Source organism: Diorhabda carinulata, chromosome X, assembly GCF_026250575.1.
Source record: "Diorhabda carinulata isolate Delta chromosome X, icDioCari1.1, whole genome shotgun sequence".
Lineage (NCBI taxonomy): Eukaryota > Metazoa > Arthropoda > Insecta > Coleoptera > Chrysomelidae > Diorhabda > Diorhabda carinulata.
In genome coordinates, this window is record NC_079472.1 from 32460622 (window position 1) to 32481557 (window position 20936).

At 30.9% G+C, this 20936-nt stretch overlaps 2 protein-coding genes and 1 long non-coding RNA gene across 3 annotated transcripts in view; 1 reads left to right on the forward strand and 2 right to left on the reverse strand.

The window, feature by feature from the left end:
- Positions 1-7215, forward strand: part of LOC130901523 (phospholipase B1, membrane-associated-like) — a 44236-nt gene extending 37021 nt beyond the window's left edge. Inside the window, exons 4-7 of the mRNA XM_057812972.1 lie at positions 5576-5962; positions 6256-6401; positions 6498-6666; positions 7039-7215. Coding sequence (XP_057668955.1) covers positions 5576-5962; positions 6256-6401; positions 6498-6666; positions 7039-7199 — 863 coding nt within the window. The 3' untranslated portion in view covers positions 7200-7215. The remainder of the gene's footprint in view (positions 1-5575; positions 5963-6255; positions 6402-6497; positions 6667-7038) is intronic.
- On the reverse strand, positions 1089-2255 carry LOC130901524 (uncharacterized). The gene is made up of 2 exons (XM_057812973.1): positions 2125-2255; positions 1089-1975 (listed from the first exon to the last, which is right to left on the reverse strand). Exon 2 carries the CDS (start codon positions 1925-1927, stop codon positions 1112-1114), a length of 816 nt encoding a protein of 271 aa, XP_057668956.1. The 5' UTR covers positions 1928-1975; positions 2125-2255; the 3' UTR covers positions 1089-1111.
- Positions 7216-9515: 2300 nt separating the features above from the next.
- LOC130900849 (uncharacterized) lies at positions 9516-10659 on the reverse strand. Its single transcript, XR_009060225.1, has 2 exons — positions 10255-10659; positions 9516-9675 (listed from the first exon to the last, which is right to left on the reverse strand). It is a non-coding gene; the product is annotated as an uncharacterized LOC130900849 (long non-coding RNA).
- Positions 10660-20936: the final 10277 nt, after the last annotated feature.

Below are 20936 nucleotides of genomic sequence, written 5' to 3' on the forward strand. Positions count from 1 at the left end.
CAATATATTCAAGTTATATAAAATGAAGTAGATTGATAAATAAGATTGTTAACCCTGTGAGCCTACACAAAATACTTTAATGTGTGCTGAATTAACTACATTCCAGTATACTTTGGTTATAAAATGAGATAATTAGTTGATAGAATCGATCTCCTGTTATATCTACATAAAATACTTCAATGTATGCTATGTTATCTACATTCCAGTATTCTCGAGTTATTAAATGATTTAGATTGGTAAAAATAATTTTTCGCTCTTTATGCCTATACACAATACTCTAGTATTCTCTTAGTTATCTATATTTTAGTATACCTCAGTTGTGTAACATGAGGTTAATATATAGAATTTTTCACCGTTCATGCCAGTGATATGTAGGGGAGAATAAGCGTATTCATAAGCGAACGTACTAGTGCTATCATCTTGATTTTAGCTTCGGCGGCAAATTTGAAAATACTAATCTAGACTTTAGACGTTACTTCTAAACTTGCACGAAAATTGTGATACTTTTAAACAATATTTAAAAAAACACTTTAAAATAGAGAAAATTAGTGAACTTGTAAATATTTACAGACCTTTAAGGCCGTACACCAAGAAAACTTTTTTTAGAAATGTGTTATAATTCCGGACTATGCTTCTCACAAAGTGGAGTCGTCGTTTTAACTTTAATAACTTAAAATTTACCAGTATGTGCAAATTAGTGATGCTAGATTTTTAAGAAAATAGTTTTTACACAACTAAAAGTATCTCAATGTACAACGAATGCAAGGAATCAGCGGTAAAAACAAATACAGTAGCGTTGTCAATTGATTCATAATCTCTAATTCTACATAAAATTATAAACATTATATATTGGTATTATTTATCTACACAACACACTTTTTGACAACCCTCATTTCGACGTAACTTCGTCATGCCTACACACAATACGTCGATGTATGCTGTGTAATCTACATTCCAGTATACTTTAGTTACAAAATCAAAAATTAATCGCCTATTACGCCTACACAAAATACTTTGATGTTATTGTCTATGTTCATTCAAAATTTCTAATAGAAATTATGGATGTTTTGATTTATTAAAACAATAAATTACGTTGAATTGATATTTTTATTCAATATTCAGTTTCGATGTTTGTTTTACTACATTTACAACTTAGTTTCTTCGAAGTTATTTTCTTCCGTTTTGATTTTTTAGTGTTTCGAGCTTTAAAAATGTCTGTTTCGTCGTCATTAATCTGAGTGCAACAGATAACTCTTTCCGTAGCATCTTGGCATGCTTGAACAATTCCCAAATCGAAATCAGGGCTTGGGGCTAATTCCGAAAACCATTTCGTCATCGGTTCGCTGTCACAAGCGAATTGTTTCCCGTAGTTTCCATTTTTAGATTTCTTTTTCCGAGGTTTAGCTTGAAGCACTTCATCTTCAATAAGAGAGTGTCCGATACATTTTTTGACGGTGCTCGCGGTTTTTACGGTCGAATCTTTGTCTGGAGGACATTTGCAACGTTTTTTGTTGGATGATTTAACAGATTTTGGTTTTTTAGGGGGATTACAAGGATCAATGATTTCTTCTGTTGATTTTTGGCAGCATAAGTTACGTTGGATTTCTTCGAGGCAATTTTCGGAGAACATGCCTTCTTTACATTGTGACTCGATGTTTTTTTGAATACTACTTTTACAAAATATGTTCGTAAAATTTGGCATAGGCCAAGAAAGTAATTCATTTAAATACCACGGTTCTGTATCTGTATTGTATAGACAATCGTTTTCTCCAACTACTTTATCTGAATTTTGAAAACATTCAATACATAAATATCGATCATTGGTACTTTGTTGTAAGTCAGTGTTTTTGCGATTTCTTGATTTCTTAGTTTTCTTTTTGGTTTTACGCATTTTTTTGTTGGTTTCTTGTTGTACACATCTCAACATTTTTTTTGTTTCTATATGATACTAAAAGTTTCTTCTAGAGAAAAATAACTGAAACAAATTAAAAACTTCAATTTATTTAAATAAAATGTCCTGTTATCTAACTTATTCCAAAACGACGGTCTGTTTTGAATTCACATCTTTCTAATAATTTTCTTCAGTATTTTCTAATAAGGTATGTAGAAAAAATTACGTAATACCTCGATGAAGTTTTTTAGTAAATGGCATCATGGATGAACTCCTAAACTAATAAACATTTCAAATTCGAAAACACATAATTTAGTGGAATGACATGTTGAAAAATGTGTGTGACAATGTCAAATTGACGTTTACTCTTAACAAGAAACCAACACACTTTTTTTTTAAAACGGTACGTAGAATGACGCGTTTTAGACGTTCATATATGCCAAAGATAATTTAACTTGTAATAACGCATACAATTATCGTGCTTGTACGCTTTCTTGACGTCGAAGTTAACCAACTTTTTACTTTAGACGCGTTGATCGTCGCTAAAAGTCTAAAACATAACCTCACTTTTCTCTCTGAATGGAATACTGATGGAATTTCTACGTGCTCATGAGTGCTTATACAACACACAGTCGACTGAATACAAAAAACTAAAATTTGGCAGAATATAGGGAATGATTTTCTCATTTGGAAATTCTATGACAGTAACTTTATAACGTGAAGAAAATATAAGTAGCTTCTTAAGTTTCAAAAAAATGAAAAACGAATCCAAAACAAATTAAAGGAAGGAATATATCAAGTGGAAAGATTGAGAAATTATTAACTAGACTTTTTGAAAGCTTTCATAGGATGGCTTTAATGTGTGAAGTAGACCGTCCTCTTCTTTGTGGAAGTTTTCTTGACCCTTAACCGGGTTGTTGTTTCCGAAAAGTCCTATAACAATTTCAAACTATCAACCGATTATATGTCAAAAGTCAATAGCACGAAGCGCAATTTTAATGACAGCCACAGTAACGTGGCTGCAAAATACGTGGAAGTTGTTACGTCACTTGTTGAAAACGATTAGAAGAATTTGTAATTGTGCAACTTTTTGGTTAATTGTATTTTCAAATTTATATATTGTCAAAATATATCAATAGTTAAATGTTTCATATGTTGAATTAGTCACTTTGATAAAATATTGCTACTATACAACTGAAATATATTTTTTTATAAAATTGAACCTGTATTTAGAACAATCATAAAAAGCAGAATAAAATATAGGTATAAACTTGAAATAAACTTGAAAATCATAATGAAATCATACAAAAATATCTAATACAATTAAATTTGTGTGTCTGTATACTATTGGATAGTTCAAGAAATTTCTTTCTTATTATAAATAAGTGTGGTTTTATATTTATGTCAGAAACGACCGAACAATCGATAAAAACCGTACCATTCCTATGTTCTTGTCTGTCGGCTTTCAACAGATGACGTCACACATATATCGCACGAGTTAGCGGCAACCTATTCTCTACCAACCTTGGACAGAATCAATGGACGGTTATGACTATGATTAAATATTGACCTCTATTATTAAAAGTTGTAAAGGATATTGTGATATAAATAAGTAAACAACTGGATTTAAGGAAGAGATATAATCTTGTGCACTATCATATAGAAATAATGTACTTAATAATGAATATTTAAACAAAATTATCATATAAAAAGAGCAAATGGTTGACGCTGGTAGAGATCCCTACCGTATAGGCAACTAGCATTTCATGTTCAACCATAAAATTAAAACAACCATAGACATAGTAATTCTACACTGCTTGGTATAAATAATGATTGGTGGAACGAGATAAATAGAGAGATATTAAATTCGAGCACCAAGCCGCGTCTTCTTAAAGATAAAAACTAAGGAAATATATTTATTTTAGTAAAGAAAATACTAAACAAATATTTATTTTTCATGTTTTTTTAGACATATATGCACTCAATAATTTATTCAATCCTGCTTTCTGTTTGCGTTTTATCCGTGACGTTTTTTTCTTAATGCAAACATAACAGTTACCACAAGATTTTTTACAAACATATTTCTTCCGTTTTTTTATATTCTTGTTTTTCTTTTTTTTACCAACATCTCTAGTATTAATTTTTGTTAGGAATTTTTTCGGAGTAGTGGGGATAATGGTGTGGTGATTGTACCACGAATTACAACTCTGTATAAACATTTTCGGAACGTACTTATCGTTAAAATTCTGTATAATATCTTGAGCTGTATCCTTCAAATTGTTTTTGTTAAAACCACATCCTGTTTTAGATTCATATAATTTCTTTTCCAAAATTTCGTTGAGGGACTTCTTGTTTTTCGTCCAAGGAAAACTTTTAGTGTATGATGCGAATCTGTCTAAATGAATTGAAGAAATAAACTGACTCGCTACAGAATTTCGGGTATTAGAACCTCTAATGAAACTTATATTTATTTGACTTAGAGAAATACCAGCCATTTTTATGTTTGGATAGTTTTCCACCAAAGCAGTTCAGTATTGTTTCATTTGCATGATTTTCCGGAAGGTATTTTATCAAATTTGTGAAAATATACCTTTGTAAGATTTCAATTTTACACCAACAGGTTAGTATCTCTTCAGAATTAACGGTTTGTCATTTTATTTGTAGTAAAATATGTTATGCAGATCTGTAACTTGAGATTTGATGATTTATAGACTTGAATGACTTATGATGTCACGTTGACACTTGGTTTTATACAGAAAAATACATTGATACAATTTTTTTTTATTTTTTATCATCTACTAAATGAATTTTCATAAATAAAACAACTTATTTATATTTTTTACGGTTGGTTAAAAATAAAGAAAGCAAATTTCTGCTATTGATAGGCTACATTGTGGTTTGTTCTCTTGTAATTGGCAACTTTTCTGGTGGAAAAGTGTTAATAAAATAACACCTAGTGTGATCAATGAGTTCTTAACCTAACATATAATGTTTATTCTACATACTTCTCAGAACTTCTGACTAAAGCTTCTATGTCAGTATAACAAAATGTTTAATAAAATCGTACCTTGCAGTTTCAAAATATTGTAGCGGTCACTTTTTCCTGACCCTTCCTTTTTTTGGCACAGGCTTTTCTTTCCAATGCCATCCATGGAATCTCTTTTGGTCTTTGTTTGTCCTGACGGTAAAAGTCTTAAACTCATTTTTATCATATTAAAATGTTCATGTAGGATCTTTAGAACACGAGTTTTGGAAATTCAATATCTTTAGTTTTTAGATTATGGTCACTCAAAACAACTTCTTCCACTAATTTAATGCTTTCTGGAGTAATCACCGTCACCGTCCTATGGGTCATCTTCTAATGATTCTTGTCCCCAGCGAAACAACAAAATGGTGGACACAAGTCAACTAAACAGCTTCCATTCTGTTTTTAATTTGTGTTGTTGTAAATCCTTCATTAGCTTCTTCTATCTTGACTGAGGTGTCATTAGAGTCTACTATGATGAAATGGATCTAAGCAGCAAGTTAAAATGTTGCGTAAAGCTTGTTGACACTCGTCACTGACGAACTCAAAAACTGTATTAAGTATATTCAACATAATCTGCAGCTTGTTTATGGAAATTTAATTTCTAAATTGCATTTATTAAAACTGTAAAAAGAAATCATATCATACATTTTTTTTAGGTGGTGAAGGGACGTGGAGGGAATTTCTAACCCTTCCAAACATTCTAAAGGAATTCAATCCTAACCTTAAAGGTTTCTCTTTAGGCGAAGGAGAATTTTTAAGTTCAAACTCGAAGCTAAACGTAGCTTTTCCTGTGGCTGCCGATGCCGATGCTTTACGGCAAGCAAAAATTCTAGTCAAAAAAATTCGAGATAATCCCGATATGGATATAAATAACAATTGGAAGATGGTGACTATATTTTTCGGTGCGAACGATCTTTGTTCTGCTCAGTGTTATGACAAAGAAGCTGCGACAGCTGCTAGTCATGTTAGGAAGTTAGAGAGAGCCTTGGATTACTTACAAAATAATTTACCAAGAACTTTTGTTAACTTGATACCTGTATTAGGTAAGTAATATAAAATCACTTAAGGTGGCTATTGGCAATTGTTTAAACGGAGACGGCTTGGGCAGTTTTTCAAATAACAAGAATTTTTGAGGATATCAACTCAAATAAGAAAGAAGAGCAGTGTCTAGCCACGGTATATTTAGTAGCTGAGAGATAATCCGATTCAACTCTAAATCACATCAGTTGATTATTCGTGCAATGATTAGACAACTTTTACATAATTTTTCGTGTCTTAGTTGTCTCAAATTTGTTCTAAACGATACTTTTGTGTTTCTTAAAATGTCGATTTAAAGATGTTTCAGTTAGTCTGAGAATAAAGAGAACGCTGAGCTGCAGATTTCTTCACAGGCTGTTTTGTGAATGCTTCCATCGTGGTGGAGACGAATTTAATGTGATAACGTCTCTAACGAAAGCTTATCAACAAGCTGAAGAAGTCTTAGTAAGCATATCGACTTATATATTCTAGGTTAACAAAAATAATTTATTTATATAAAAATTACAGGAGCTTTTTTTGTAATTGATACCGATTTTTCAGATATCTAGTGGAAAGTACGACAAAAAATCGGATTTCACAGTAGTATTGCAGCCTTTTATGAAACTTTTCAATGCTCCTGAAGATCCTAGTCATCGATTTGATGAAGTTATTGATATTTCGTATATCACTCATGATTGTTTTCACTTTTCTCAAAAAGGACATGCTTTAGGTAATGCATACATAATATAAAGTCAAGAAAATACGAAAAAATAAATCTTCTGATAGTTTTCATATTGGTAATGTGCCAAATTAAGCACCAAAGTGTACTAACTTTAATATATTGTGAGATTTCGAAAAACGTATTCATCGTCTGGGAAATAATTAGCCGAATCTTAACTAATTAGTTTCCAGACGGTGAATGTATAAGTATTTGAAAGCTAGGAATATATTGAAGTTAGTACACTTTGGTGAAATCGCTCATAATCGAGCTGGCGAAGATTTCGTTATATTTTGATGACATGGAAAATTGATTTCTTCTCTTGCTTTGATGATGATTTCCATGGAACAAAATTTCTAGTAGAAGCGATTTTTTGTTTTTCAGCTGCCAATATGTTATGGAATAATCTTTTAGAACCAGTTGGTAATAAGAGTTCAAAGAAGCTAGAATATATTTTACAAAAATTCAGGTGTCCACAAATTAAGGCGCCATACATTTTTACGAAATTAAATTCAAAAAATTTTTTAGAAACTGGACGACAATAAAACTTTTCTTACAAAATTTTTGTTTGATTTATTAAAAAATTTTAAAAATTAACATACTTACACGAGCTCTAAAAAATTTAGTTATTTTTATCCCTTTTCTAGAGCATCTGTGATATGAATTGTCATTTTTAATTTTTTTAATTAGCCCTTCATGGGACACGAACCCTTCTGTGGCATCAGCTACAAAACAATGGAAAAAACACTGGTAAAGAAGGTAAATGAGATCACAACCAATTATTGGGATAACCTATAGGGGCTGAGACATGCAAAGCCCCTTCTAGGAAACTACAACCAGAGAAGATCTGCTTAATAATAACAGGAGTCCTGTCGAGGCATTATCACCTCAATGGACACCTGGAAACGTTAAACATAGCAGATAATGTAGCGTGCAGATTCTATTGTACAGAGAACGAAACTCTATCCACAAACAATTGATCTACGTCGAAATGACGGCCGTAGGGTAAACAATAGAGTTTGTCGTGTTACAATTTCTTGATGTTTTTGGCAGACGTTTCTTTATTATTGATTTTTAGTTTACTCTTTCAGGAAAATTGATACAATATAAACTGGGTATTTATGCAGTATTTTTTAGTCTTTCAAGCAAATTCATTCCCGTCGACTGTTTGGTAATGTATAAATCCTACATATAACTTCACAAACCACACAGTAAAAGCATTTGTTTACCCTACGACGGACATTTTAAATGGTCACCAGCTGTTTTTGACAATGCTAATTTTTTATCTTATTATGCAATGAAAAAACTGATAAAGACTATTATGATACGAAGAAGAATCATAAAATCCTTAATAATTGTTCTTTGTTATTGACTTTTCTAGGTCGGAATATCAGTGTGTCAAATTCATTTCCGTCAACTGTTTTGTAATGTATACATCCAACAAATAACTTCACAAACCACACAGTAAAAGCATTTGTTTACCCTACGACGGACATTTTAAATGGTCACCAGCTGTTTTTGACAATGCTAATTTTTTATCTTATTATGCAATGAAAAAACTGATAAAGACTATTATGATACGAAGAAGAATCATAAAATCCTTAATAATTGTTCTTTGTTATTGACTTTTCTAGGTCGGAATATCAGTGTGTCAAATTCATTTCCGTCAACTGTTTTGTAATGTATACATCCAACAAATAACTTCACAAACCACACAGTAAAAGCATTTATTTACCCTACGACGGACATTTTAAATGGTCACCAGCTGTTTTTGACAATGCTAATTTTTTATCTTATTATGCAATGAAAAAACTGATAAAGACTATTATGATACGAAGAAGAATCATAAAATCCTTAATAATTGTTCTTTGTTATTGACTTTTCCAGGTCGGAATATCAGTGTGTCAAATTCATTTCCGTCAACTGTTTTGTAATGTATACATCCAACAAATAACTTCACAAACCACACAGTAAAAGCATTTATTTACCCTACGACGGCTTTTTTTATATAGTCACCGCTGATTTTGACAATGTCAATTCTTTATCTTATTATGCAATTCAAAACTCATCAAGAATATTATGATACGAAGAAGAATCATAAAATCATTAATGATTGTTCTTTGTTATTGACTTTTCTAGGTCGGAATGTCAGTGTGTCAAATTCATTTGCGTCGACTCTATAAATTCTTAGCAGAAACGGAAATGTGCAAAAAAAAGATGAATGTAATTTTATTTTCAACTGCCAAAAAAGAAACTCATCAAGAACATTAAAGTATGAGAATGAATCATAAAATCATTAATAATACAAGTTAAACGAAGTTTATTTTCCTAAATTTGAATATAACATGTTTACAATTTTAAATAATAGTTGGTCTATTCAGATTTTCTTGAAGACTAACGACCAAATTTTTTTCCATGTATTTGGCATTTCTGGTTATTTGATTATTTTTATTCAATAAAGTTAGTAGCAGCACCATCTAGCGTAGATGTAGATTACTATTGAACAATGTAAAAGAAATCTTTATAATTATGACAAAACGTTTTTGGTTCGTGTTATAAATTTTAATAGCTGCCATCTATTATGAAGTAGGTAAAGCATTGCCATAAAAGATTACCGTTAAGCGTTAAATGTGAAATTCAAATAATAAACGGTTTTCTATTTACAAATTATAATTTTTCTCATAATTATAAAAGGATTAAATTTATAATCCACATTATTGAATTCCATACTGAATAATCAACTAGAAAAAAGATTTATGTATGAATATAACAAAATAATATGAGTAAAAACTCAAAATTTGAGGTTAGATTTTTAATATGTTTTATTGATGGAAGCGGGAGAAATTAGTATAAAACATGAATTAAAATAATAATTTTATTATTAACTAATGAATATACAACAAATTATGTTGCTTTTTAAAGGTATCTTGAATCAAAAATACACTGTCCTTCTCCATCTTTAGGTCACTATGCTTTTTCCTTATACAAAAAAGCGACGAAAGATTTGGACTAAACCAGATTCTGTAACAAAAGAAATATAAAATTAATATTTCAATTTTAACAAATAACATGCAAAGTGATTCAATTTTCAAGTTAAAGTTATCAAAAATTCCATCTATTAGAATAATTAACTTGAATGCATATTTATCATCACTTTGATGTAGAGTTAGTTAATTATCAATAACATCCAGATAATTAACTAACAACTAGGAAGCTTTTAATGACAATGTATTTTGTGGAGTTTGAATTGATTCGTGATTGATTTGATAAAATTAAATTATAATAATTTTTTTAAAAAGTTTATAGGTTTAATAATATTTTATCGCGAATAATTCTAATTTAGTTAAATATTCAATATTTTCAGAAAAATGTAATAAAAAAATTGATTACTAAGGCAACTCACACCTAATTGTATTTTATTTTATCTTTTATTAGTATTAGTATTATAAGTATTAAATGTTTTTATCTATTATTCATAAAATAATTAGAAAATAATGTATATGGAAATATATTTTTTAAAAATTCGCATAAAAAGGTTAAAAACATCCTTTAAATAAATGTATATAAATGAAGATATTTTGGGTTATCAATAAGGCTTACCTTGATCAATATTCCATTTTGTCTAATAAAACCTTTCCAAACTTTTTTAGAAAAAATAATGGATAGTTATCACTTATTCCCATTTTTAATTTTCCTCACTAATTCGATAGATTTATTTGAAATTTCTTTGGTTTTTTCTTCTAAACGATTTTAAATTCCATGAATGTCCCGTTGAATGTAGAAAACTTTTCGAACTAGTCGATCCTTTGGAAGAATTCGACCAAACAGACGTTTCGGAATTATTTCTGCTCATTTTTTCTTTTCCAAAAACGATATTATCGATAACTTGACGGATTTGGCTGTGGGTACGAGTGAATGGATTCGTATGCATCTTGAAAATTCACTATCACTGCAAAACTTGCCGGTTTTTGTTAACTATAAGCGCGTGCTATCAGCTCGAATGAATTTCTATTTATGAGCGACTGGTTGATATCCTCGGCAATTTATAGGTTGTGTTGTTGGAAATATTTACGTATATTTTTGGGTTAAAGATGTGGAATAATTATTAATACCAGTTCCGTCGAGGTTCCTAATTGTTATAGTAAACGTAGATGGTGTTTTTCTAAATTTTCTAATACAATCTGATGAAATTATTGACGCAAGAAATGGTTTAGATGAAATAAACAAGTTAAAACATTACGTTTGATAATAATTAATGAAATAATGGGGATTTTTTTATGTAGCAAATTACAATACTAGTATTGAATTTTAACATGAAGAAACATTGTTTACTGAGGGTGCTTTGTGACTATAACCCCACATTTCTTTACATCACAAATTAGCTATTCGTAGTAGCTACAATTGGACAACAATAAAAAAATCGTTGATTTTTGACAAAGGCACACATAAAGGTAGCTATAAAACAAAATCTACTTGTTTAGTATTTTAATCATGACTTTTTTTAGTTCAATATTTATGTGTAATAGAAAATATTAGTTGTGTACATTTTTCTAAGCGTTAACATAACTTTAAACTTATGTCATTAATCGTTTACGATCGCCGACAACTATTAAGGACTTTTGTCGTCTCGAAAGAAAAGGGGATGACAAAAAATTTTCTTAACCTAACCTAGAGATATTACAAAACGTATAGAAGGAATATGAGGGTGCTGAATAAAGGAATTTGCGAAGTTTTTTGTGTCATAAAAAATCTAAATATAGGCACAAAATATCAGTACCTGAAAATACGTGGTTAAGTTAGGTTAAGGTAATTTTATAATTTCGCGATCCCTTCGTTTTTTTGGCTCTAGAAAATAGAAAAATCATCCGATTTCGATGAATTTTTTTTAAAATCTTCGTTCTCACGGCGGATTTATGAGAAAAAATATGGGAAATATCTCACCTGGGGATTTCATATAGTTTTATGACTTTAAATGTTATCATAAACGCATTTCTTCGCATATAATCGTTCATAACTTTTTTACAAAGCATCAAACGCAGTTCATATACTTGTTTTTTGTTAATCTACACAAAAAAAACGAAAGTTAACTTTTAATATTGTATACTTTATTACAATCAGTTATTTCAAGAATGTTTTTGTTCATATAACTTCAATAATTACTTAATAAAAATTGTAAAAACGATTATATGTGGGAAAAGGTCAATTTTAAGAGATATTGTTATTATTTTTGATTGTAAAAACATGATAAATCAACATTTTATTATAATTTTTTTTCAATTTGCTCGTTTTTTTGTGTATATTATGAAAAAAATATAAAAACTTCATTAAATTATTTTAAATAAAAGTTATCAACAATTATACTTGAATGAGTGCATTTTCATGAACATTTAAAGCCCTGAATGTGATATAAGTTTTCATTTTCTTTTACTTTAAATTTTTTTCGTAAATCCGCTGTAAAAACGAAAAAAAAATCATCGAAATGGGATTTTCTAGGGCGAAAGTATGAAATTACCTAGGTTGGGAGAATATTTTTTCATTCCCTTTTCCTTGCGAAGCTTCAAAAATCCTTTTAGATACAATTACCTAGTGTGTGATAGAGGAAACATTCGAAACCACCCGTGAGTTCCCGTTTTTGGAATTCCACCCACAAATACGAATAATAATCCAATTTGAGTAGTTGTAACTTGTCGATTAACTACAGAAATACATTTTAATGATACAAAATAAAACATAAAACCGATCCAGTGGCCATTACGATTTCATATCTTCAAATATTTCATCAAACAGATCAGTTCCTTTATGCCTTTGCCTCTACAAAAACTCGCATAACTAGAAATTCAACATGTCCTTGATTGTCAAGCACTCTTTGTTGTTCAGTCCACTTGGTTAGGTTAGGTTAAGAATCAAGTATTTATTTAGTTCTAACCATATTTCTTTCCGTAAATCTATTTCACTAGATCAGCTAAAACCGGTTGCTTTAAGCAAGTTGGGCTTCTAGTTAAGTTATGAAATCATCATAAACAAACTTAAAACATAATATCTATAGAAAAGAAGAAAAAGAAGAAGAAATGCGGGGTTAGAGTGCAAAAAACACTTATAGAGGATAAAAATTAATTCCGCAGAGATTCTTAACCTATTTTTAGTATGTTAATGGTTTATCTTTAAAGTTTTGGTGTTAATAGACCTTTATTTAGTTGTGTAATATATATTTAGGTGTCTAAATAATTATTATAGGATAGTTATTAGCAATTTTTCAACACGTATAAAGATTTTACAGTGGACTTAAATACACAGAGCCGTATTGAGACTTCGAAAAGCTTAGCTTAATCCACATTTTCAGATGCAAGAATTATTGGACTTTTTTTTTTAAATTTCCCAGAAGAATTCGATGTAATTATTGACGCAATAAATGGTTTAGAAGAAATAAACAAATTAAAATTTTACGTTTAATAATAATTAATGAAATAATGGGATAACCTACAAACATTTTTTTGTATTATTGGTTTCTCTTTATAGTTAGTATTTTTATTTCTTTTCTTCATCTCCAGCTCGGGCTTCCTTTCATATTTTTGTAATTTGATGCTTGATATTTCTCTTGATATCTTCCCATGACGAGCCAAATTGTCTTAGTTGTCTTCAATTTTGGTTTAAATTGGCTTTAATTTCAAATTTCCCCCTATATCATTTCTATAATTTATATTTCCCTGTTTAGGTATTTCCTTTTTGGTTAGAAACTGTTTCTTAATTGCGATGAATAATCTTCCAACTGCTCCAGTTCTCTCGTGTATCTCGTGATTCTTCTAAATTAATCTCCCTCTTAACTTCTGATCATCATCATCATCGTATTATTAAATTTTGTTTTAATGTCTTCCATCTTTCAGTATCTTACATTATATTGTTTTATTTGTCTTCTTGTTTATTTTATTCTTTCATCCAAAACTATAGTAAACCATAATTGGCGTAGTACACATCCTTGTTTTAATTCTTTTGTCGTTTCGAACCTCTTTGATATATCTTCCATATCTTTGACATATTTTTTAACCCAGTCAGCCTTTTAGTTTTTCTATTGTCATTTGTCATATTGTCATGTCATTTCTACTGACACTGTCGAATTGTTTCTAAAGACCCGGTGTACTCCATGTGAATTGTTTTTTCTATTTCTTCTCTTAGTCTGTTTTCTATTATTCCCGTGTATGTATTTGTTACGTTTCTTGTAACGTAAATTTTGTATTCCCATTTCTGTCACATTTAACATATCTGTCATTGGTCTATTCTTGTGGCCTCTTCTAGTTTTTCTTTCTACTAGTTAGGTTTCTACTACTCCATTTTGCTTTTAGTAGATCTTTAAAATATTGTCCGCACAATTTTATGATATCATTTTCACTTGTTTTTACATATTCTTTTTCGTTTTTACTAGTAAATTTTTATTATTTTGTTTTTCTAATGGCTTCGAAGAATAGTTTTTCTTTGTAGGTGTTTGTCATTTCTCGCCATGACATTAATGTATATAAAACGCATGTGAGGATGATAATGACCACCGATGAACACCAGGTTAGAATTTCACCCGTTCATTTTTAGGACTCCATTGAACGTGATCAGGATTAATTTCCGAACAATCAAATCGTGATTTGTTCAATTTTATCTTTAGTTTTGGCCGTTTGGCGTTCGTAGAAACTTTGTAGCAAATGGGAAGAACCGATCAATCATTGGAGTTGTAGTATGCGAATTTTGATATGTATAGATATTCAAAGATAAAGATGAAAGTAAAAGGATTCGGTAGAAAAAGAAAATCATCGAAAAAAATTATTGATTAGTTACTTTCTTCTGAATTAAATTAAGTTCCTTTGTAGTAGGTGTCATAATGTTTATGTAGGACAAACATAACATTATTTGGAAAAAGATTAAAGAACATCAATATAATGGAAAATATAACTCATATTAGGAATACAAAACATCAAGAATTTCAAAAACGAGAAAATAATAAAACACGTTTCTAATAGATACATATAGACGTAAATAAAAAAAATAAATAAAACTATTTAGTAATAAAACATTTTTTTAAAGAATTATTCAGCACCGTAAAAACCAGTGACGTAAGCGATAACAAAAGAAGTTTCTACTGTGAATTTTAGGGAAAAATTTTTTAAAGATGAACAAGCATTATATTTGGATCCATTGCAAATAAATAGAAACGTCCCATCCCGATATTTTATAAAAAATAAATTCGTTATTGAATCTGATCTTTTATTACTGTTGCATAACTTTTATATATACGAGGGTAATTCGAAATTAGTGTATAAAAAAGAAAAGGAAATTTTTGGGACAGTTGCGATACATTTTTGAACATATTTTTGTATTAGTTAGATATACGAGGGTTGTTCAAATAAAACAAACGCTCTGATACATTTATTTATTATCGAAAATATTTGTTAATTCCCCACTCATTTTTGCGGCCTCTCTTGAAGCTTTTTGATGCCGGTATCGAGACAACTCGGACATCCATGTGCGCACCTCTACCTTGTTGCGCCGTTGTTGAATTATTGACCTCCGAGGGCTTCTTTCAGTGATCCAAACAAGTCCTAGTAACAGGATAATAATTCCTGAGTGTAAGGAGGATGTTCTAGTACCTCCCACCCAAATTCTGATATAGTATTGAGCGCAGTATGAGTGGACGCGTTATCCTGGTCTAATACTCCGTTTCGAGCTAGTGTAACTTGTGTTTTCAGAAGGTTAGAGAGAGGTGCAGCATTTATGGAACGTCGTGTGCTTAGTGAGTGAACGTACAGCACTCCCCGTCGGTTCCAGAATACAGTACACATAATCTTACCCGCGGAACTTTGTTGTCTTTGCTTTCACTGGCGCTCCTTCCTGTGTACCCAGTTTTGCCTCCAATTTATACGGTTTGAAAAATCATCGCGACGATATTGAAGATGTTCGTGGATGATAGACTCTATTAATACTAATGTCGAGCTCTAGAACCGTTAATGATATTCATAATGCACACACTGTTTACACTACACCGACATTCACAGTTATAATGATTGACACGCGTTTCGATAAAGTTATCGTCTTTAAAGACTGAAGTTAAGGCCTGTACTACCTCACCGGCTCGTGTTACGGCTTGATCGCATTGAACACTTTTATAGAGCATTCAATATTGAATAAAAAACGTTCATGGTCGAAGCGATGCTTTGCCCCTCGGTCTAGAACATAATATTAATATTAAGGGCCGTGGGAGTTTTTTTTTATTACTTAGATGGGATAGAAAAAAAAATAGTTGTAAAAAAGCTTCCTTATATTTATACAGTTATTTCATTGGAATTCGACTCTCAATTTGTTAAAAAATCCTTAACTATAATTATATGAATTCTTAGTTCATTTGGATTAAATTCTCAGTACAATTGACTTTGTACTTTGTTTTGACACATGATTAGAAGAAACTAATTATATGTATTAACATTTAGAATAGATTATTATTTAATTGAATTTCTATCGGTTTCTATAAGAATAATTCTACTCACTAATTTTAATGGAAGCGTGTTAATAGATAAAAAAGTAATATAGAAATAATTAGTTATCTTAAGTATATTTTGTGTTAATTGAACGAATTAACATATTTATCTAAAACAAATTAGACTAACGATTGCGATAGTTTAATTATGCCCGAAAACAATAAAACAAATAATTTATTATCATTCATGCGTCTGAAACGGTCTGCTCCAGGCTTGTTCTGGTGGTAAAGCCGGTATAACACCTGTGGTCGTAGTGAGCATCCAACGTTGTCCATGAAAAGTAGCTCGCTCGAATCTAATCCAGCTGGAATCAACACTTGTTGTACACACCTCTTATCCCCTTGCGTGTAAATACCACGTGTTTTGTATGAAAACCCAAAATTGCCAGGATCAGAACAGAATTTATATCTGTTGTATACCGTTCATCACTTTTATACCACGTTTTCTTTTCTATAAGTAAGTTTAGATAAGGTTCCGGCTTTCGTTCAATGTTTAACCAACGTTGGAAGGTGATTGCTGGCGAAAACGTATTTTGTAGTTGCAGCTCTACATCAAGTCTTCCTTCCAATGATCAACCGATATGGTAGAACGCGAATTTTGGCGCAAAATCTAGACGCATCATGTAGTACCAGCTTGAGAAAATCCTGTTGAGGTGCCCGGTCGCTCGGGGAAATCCACCAGAAATCATACTTCTGCTTTTACCACTGAACAGCTGCTCCATCTCCATATTATGGGCATCACGGACGAATGCTGATGCGTGGAGGAGAAAGAAATATAATTAACACGTTCGCCAATCAAGTAAATTTTTCAAATTTACTTTATTGGTCTTTGGTATCATGTTAGGTTATAAACGCCTTCGAAATATCCATTCGAATTTCCCTTTTTTAACCTAGAAACTTTCTAACAAGGAAGAAAAAACCCGTTCTTCCGTATAATTCCGCTAAATCATTAAATCATTTCGTATAAATTGATGGTTATTTACATCGACAGACAGTAAATTAACATGAATATGACGTAAAACGCATTAGCATCTCATGTTTATTTATTACAAAAAAAAAACATACCTCTAGATGTATTATTTACGATACTGAAAATATTTATTAATCAATTAAAACAAATTTTTTAACAATGTAGCTGGACTTAATGGTCAAGGTGACTGTAAAGATAAAATTCTATGTAGTTTTTATAGAATACAATAAATAATTCATGACGTAGGTAAAAATAGAAGAAAGTAATGGAAATATCACCAAGTTGAAGAAAAGAAAGCTTTACGTATTATTGTGAATATTATGATAAAATTATAATTAAAAAATACTATTTCTTTTACTTACAAGTGCATATTCACCTGCAAAAACGCGCCACGCACCCCAAACAATCAATTTTGCGCGCGGTCTAAACAACCTGCAACTAAGCATTTTGCGCGGAGCGTTACGGGGTTCACTGCGTTCTCACCAGTAATTGTTGGGTTTGTCGATATGTAGGCATCTGATATGACGAGAATATAATACGTTTAGTAGGTCCTAGATTAACCAAGATCGATGCGGTTTTTCGAAAGGCAATTTTTGTCCAAGGAATACAAAGCTTGGTTCTTACACCGCGTTTTTTAGCCACTGGGGACGTTTTTAAACTGATTTACTTTGTTGTAATATGTCTCATTTGTCGAATCCCTTTAAATGGGCTGCCTTTAACTAACACTTTTCTCTGATCCACTCAATTAAGCACAGTTAAAAACGACAAACCTCCGAAAATGTTTTGCGCTTTCTGTTCGGCGCAACGTACTGTCTAGACGAATTTGATAGAGTACGCATGGCGCGGTTTGGTTCGTTCGAAGTGTTTTGCTGTGAAAACACCCTAACCATTGAACCATATAGACCAGTTAATTCTAGGAAACCAGATTTGAGTATTAAATCAGTGAACTTCTCAAAAATTAATAACCTTCATACTTTCAAGTACTTTAAAGTAGGATTTGTTAATAACTGGGCAAGTAAAAAGGTAGCGGACTACATTATTATCAGTGTTCATTTAAATTCTGTTTCTTTTAGTAATGACAACTATAAGCAGACGATAGAAACTAAATTTACAGAGGTTTCTACTTCAGCAAGATGCATATTCATAGTACATAGTTCATAGTAGCATTGTGGACAGCCAAGAAGCCGTTGATCACATAGGCTTGAAGCTTGAAGCCTTTGATGTCATTAGACAGCTGCGAGGCTTGCTCAAGTGCTTAAGCCGCGCTCGTATGAGTGCTGGGTACTCACAGATGACGTAGTCAGTAATTTCATCCTCCTCCATATACCAGCGGCACTCCGGATATCACGTGATGCCCATGGTGTGGCGACTTGGATGACATGTCCGGTTAAGAGGCTGGTCACTAGACAGATTTCGCACCTATTTAGTTATAGCAGTTGTTTGGTGCGAGGCCCACAAGATCCATCTATGTGTGACTTTGGTTGTCTCAAGATTTATATTTCGAAAAATTTATACAAAGAAGCAACTTCTAGAGGTTTTAGAAACAAAAATAATAGCTAAATAATATACTGTAGAGGAGATGGCCAAGTAGGATGGCCACACTGTCTCCAGATAACCTTCATACTACTGCATTTCAAATTACATCGAATTAATATAGTCCTAACTAGAAAACAGACAAGATCTAATAACACTACGCTCAAAAATTCCGTTGTGGAACTAATAATGAAAAAATGTTCAAACATTAGCACCGAGAACTGAAGAAATGCCATAAATCATGTAAAAAGGATTGAAAACCAATATATAGAACATGTAGCAGTTTTAAATAAACTTGTAATTGATTTAAGCGACTTTAAGTACTGTAGTATATATATTATAAACAAAAACCACAAGGGTAAAACTTGTATTTAATTTTACTGAAATTATATTCGCTTGTACATGGTTTTACAAAATGAGAATATCTGTGATAACATCGATAATTGATGACCAGAAGTATACAAAGATCAAAATCAGCTGATTTTGACATTTGACATTTATTACTTTTCTGTTTTTCGAAATTAAATCACAGATAAGGTATTTTCATAAAGGATTAAGATAACGTCAAATTTTTGCTCCAAACTATCATCGTTTGGAAGGATTTGTAATTACATCAAAAGCAGTACTAAATTTAAATAATTTACAAAGCAGATAATTTAAATTCGTGCTTTAACTATAATACACAAAAGTTAAATTATGTTGAAATTACTGAATATAACTAAAGATACAGAATATTTATTATACAGTTTGTGAATGAAATAATAGTTTATAAAATAAAATTGTTTATGTAATAATAGTTTAGATAAAGATTTTTATTGTTTTAGTCATGCATTCCTATTCTTTTTGCATTTAAATTTTCAAATGGAGAAGAAACCATTTTTGATTCTACTAATATAATTTTAGAGTTGTTTTCAATACTTGTAAAAGAATTAAAAACCATTTTCTAATCATTTCATTCAATTTTTCGGCATAAGCAGCAGTCTAAGTTTTAAGAAAAACCAAAAGATTATTTCTATATCACGTCTTTTTTCAAAATGTCTCCTGATGATTTGATTTGCATTATCAAACAAGCAATTTATAAAATGATTTTCATATTTGAAATTATCTTCCTTTCAATCAGTGATATAATAATGCAAATATAAGTTTTTTTTTAATAAAAGTTAGTTTTGAATCAACTGTCAGCTGTCGCTCGAAGATCTTCAACCGAAACAATCGATATTATTATTATCGTGGTACTGTGGCAATCAAACGCCAAAGTCTATTTTTCAATGTTTTCGGACAGAGCTTAAGTTTCACCGAGACATTGATAATCCAATGAAAGCATCTTGCTTCTCTTTTTTCTGTACATTGTGAGATGTGGTAGCTCAAACTCCGTAAAACCGGACCAGAGTTAACCAGAAACTTGGATAGCTTAGAGCATAGAAGAAAGATCGCTGACCTGTCTTTTACCGATGCTACCACGACAGATGCTCTTCCGAGCGCTGTCCAACATTATACCACCTAGAGCAGGATCTACAAGAGCTAGTCAAAGCGCAGACGCGGTTCATGAACTCTTTCCTTTGGAGAACTGCAAGTGTGTAGAAACAGCTACCAAGGCACGTCTTTCCGGAAAAGTACAACCTACAGAAGTTCAAAATAAATCTCTTGTGCTTGTTTTTATATAAAAAGTAATTTCTAAATTTATTATCGACGAAACCGCAGCGTGGAAATGTGATTGCTGAACGCCGACTGACAGGCGACAGTTTTTAACTATGCTTTGTATAAAGAGAAATTTTTATTTGTCGCATTCTTTTAAACAGATTTGTTAGGATTTTCTAAATGTCAATAGAATAATGAAAATAAAATCAATTGAGTCTACACACATACAATTCATTGACCTCATGAATAAATATTTATCATCTATTGATTATTATTTGACCGTCAAACTGGTTTATTATGAGCTCGTGGAATTTAATGGTGAATCTTGAATCTTGAAAAAATTTTCTACGTATTAATTACTTAAAAAATTGTTATTATACGTTTCCTAGGAATTCCCAACGCAACATACGAAAACAGTTCCTTTTTCAATTAGATTTAAATGAATTTATAATTTGTTTTAATTAAAATACTCATAAAACCAGTTATACTGGTATCAGACTACGTAGGAGAATGATCTTGAAAATATACCACGAGCTGCAATTAAGAATTGTTAGAAATATTGGACTAAACTTTAATTTGAACTTTAATTATTATTATGGTGAAAATAATAGTTTCGTTTTCACGTTTAAA

Coding starts and splice junctions, on each gene's coding strand:
- LOC130901524 (XM_057812973.1), bottom strand. CDS start 1,927: ATGTTGAGATGTGTACAACAAGAAACCAACAAAAAAATGCGTAAAACC.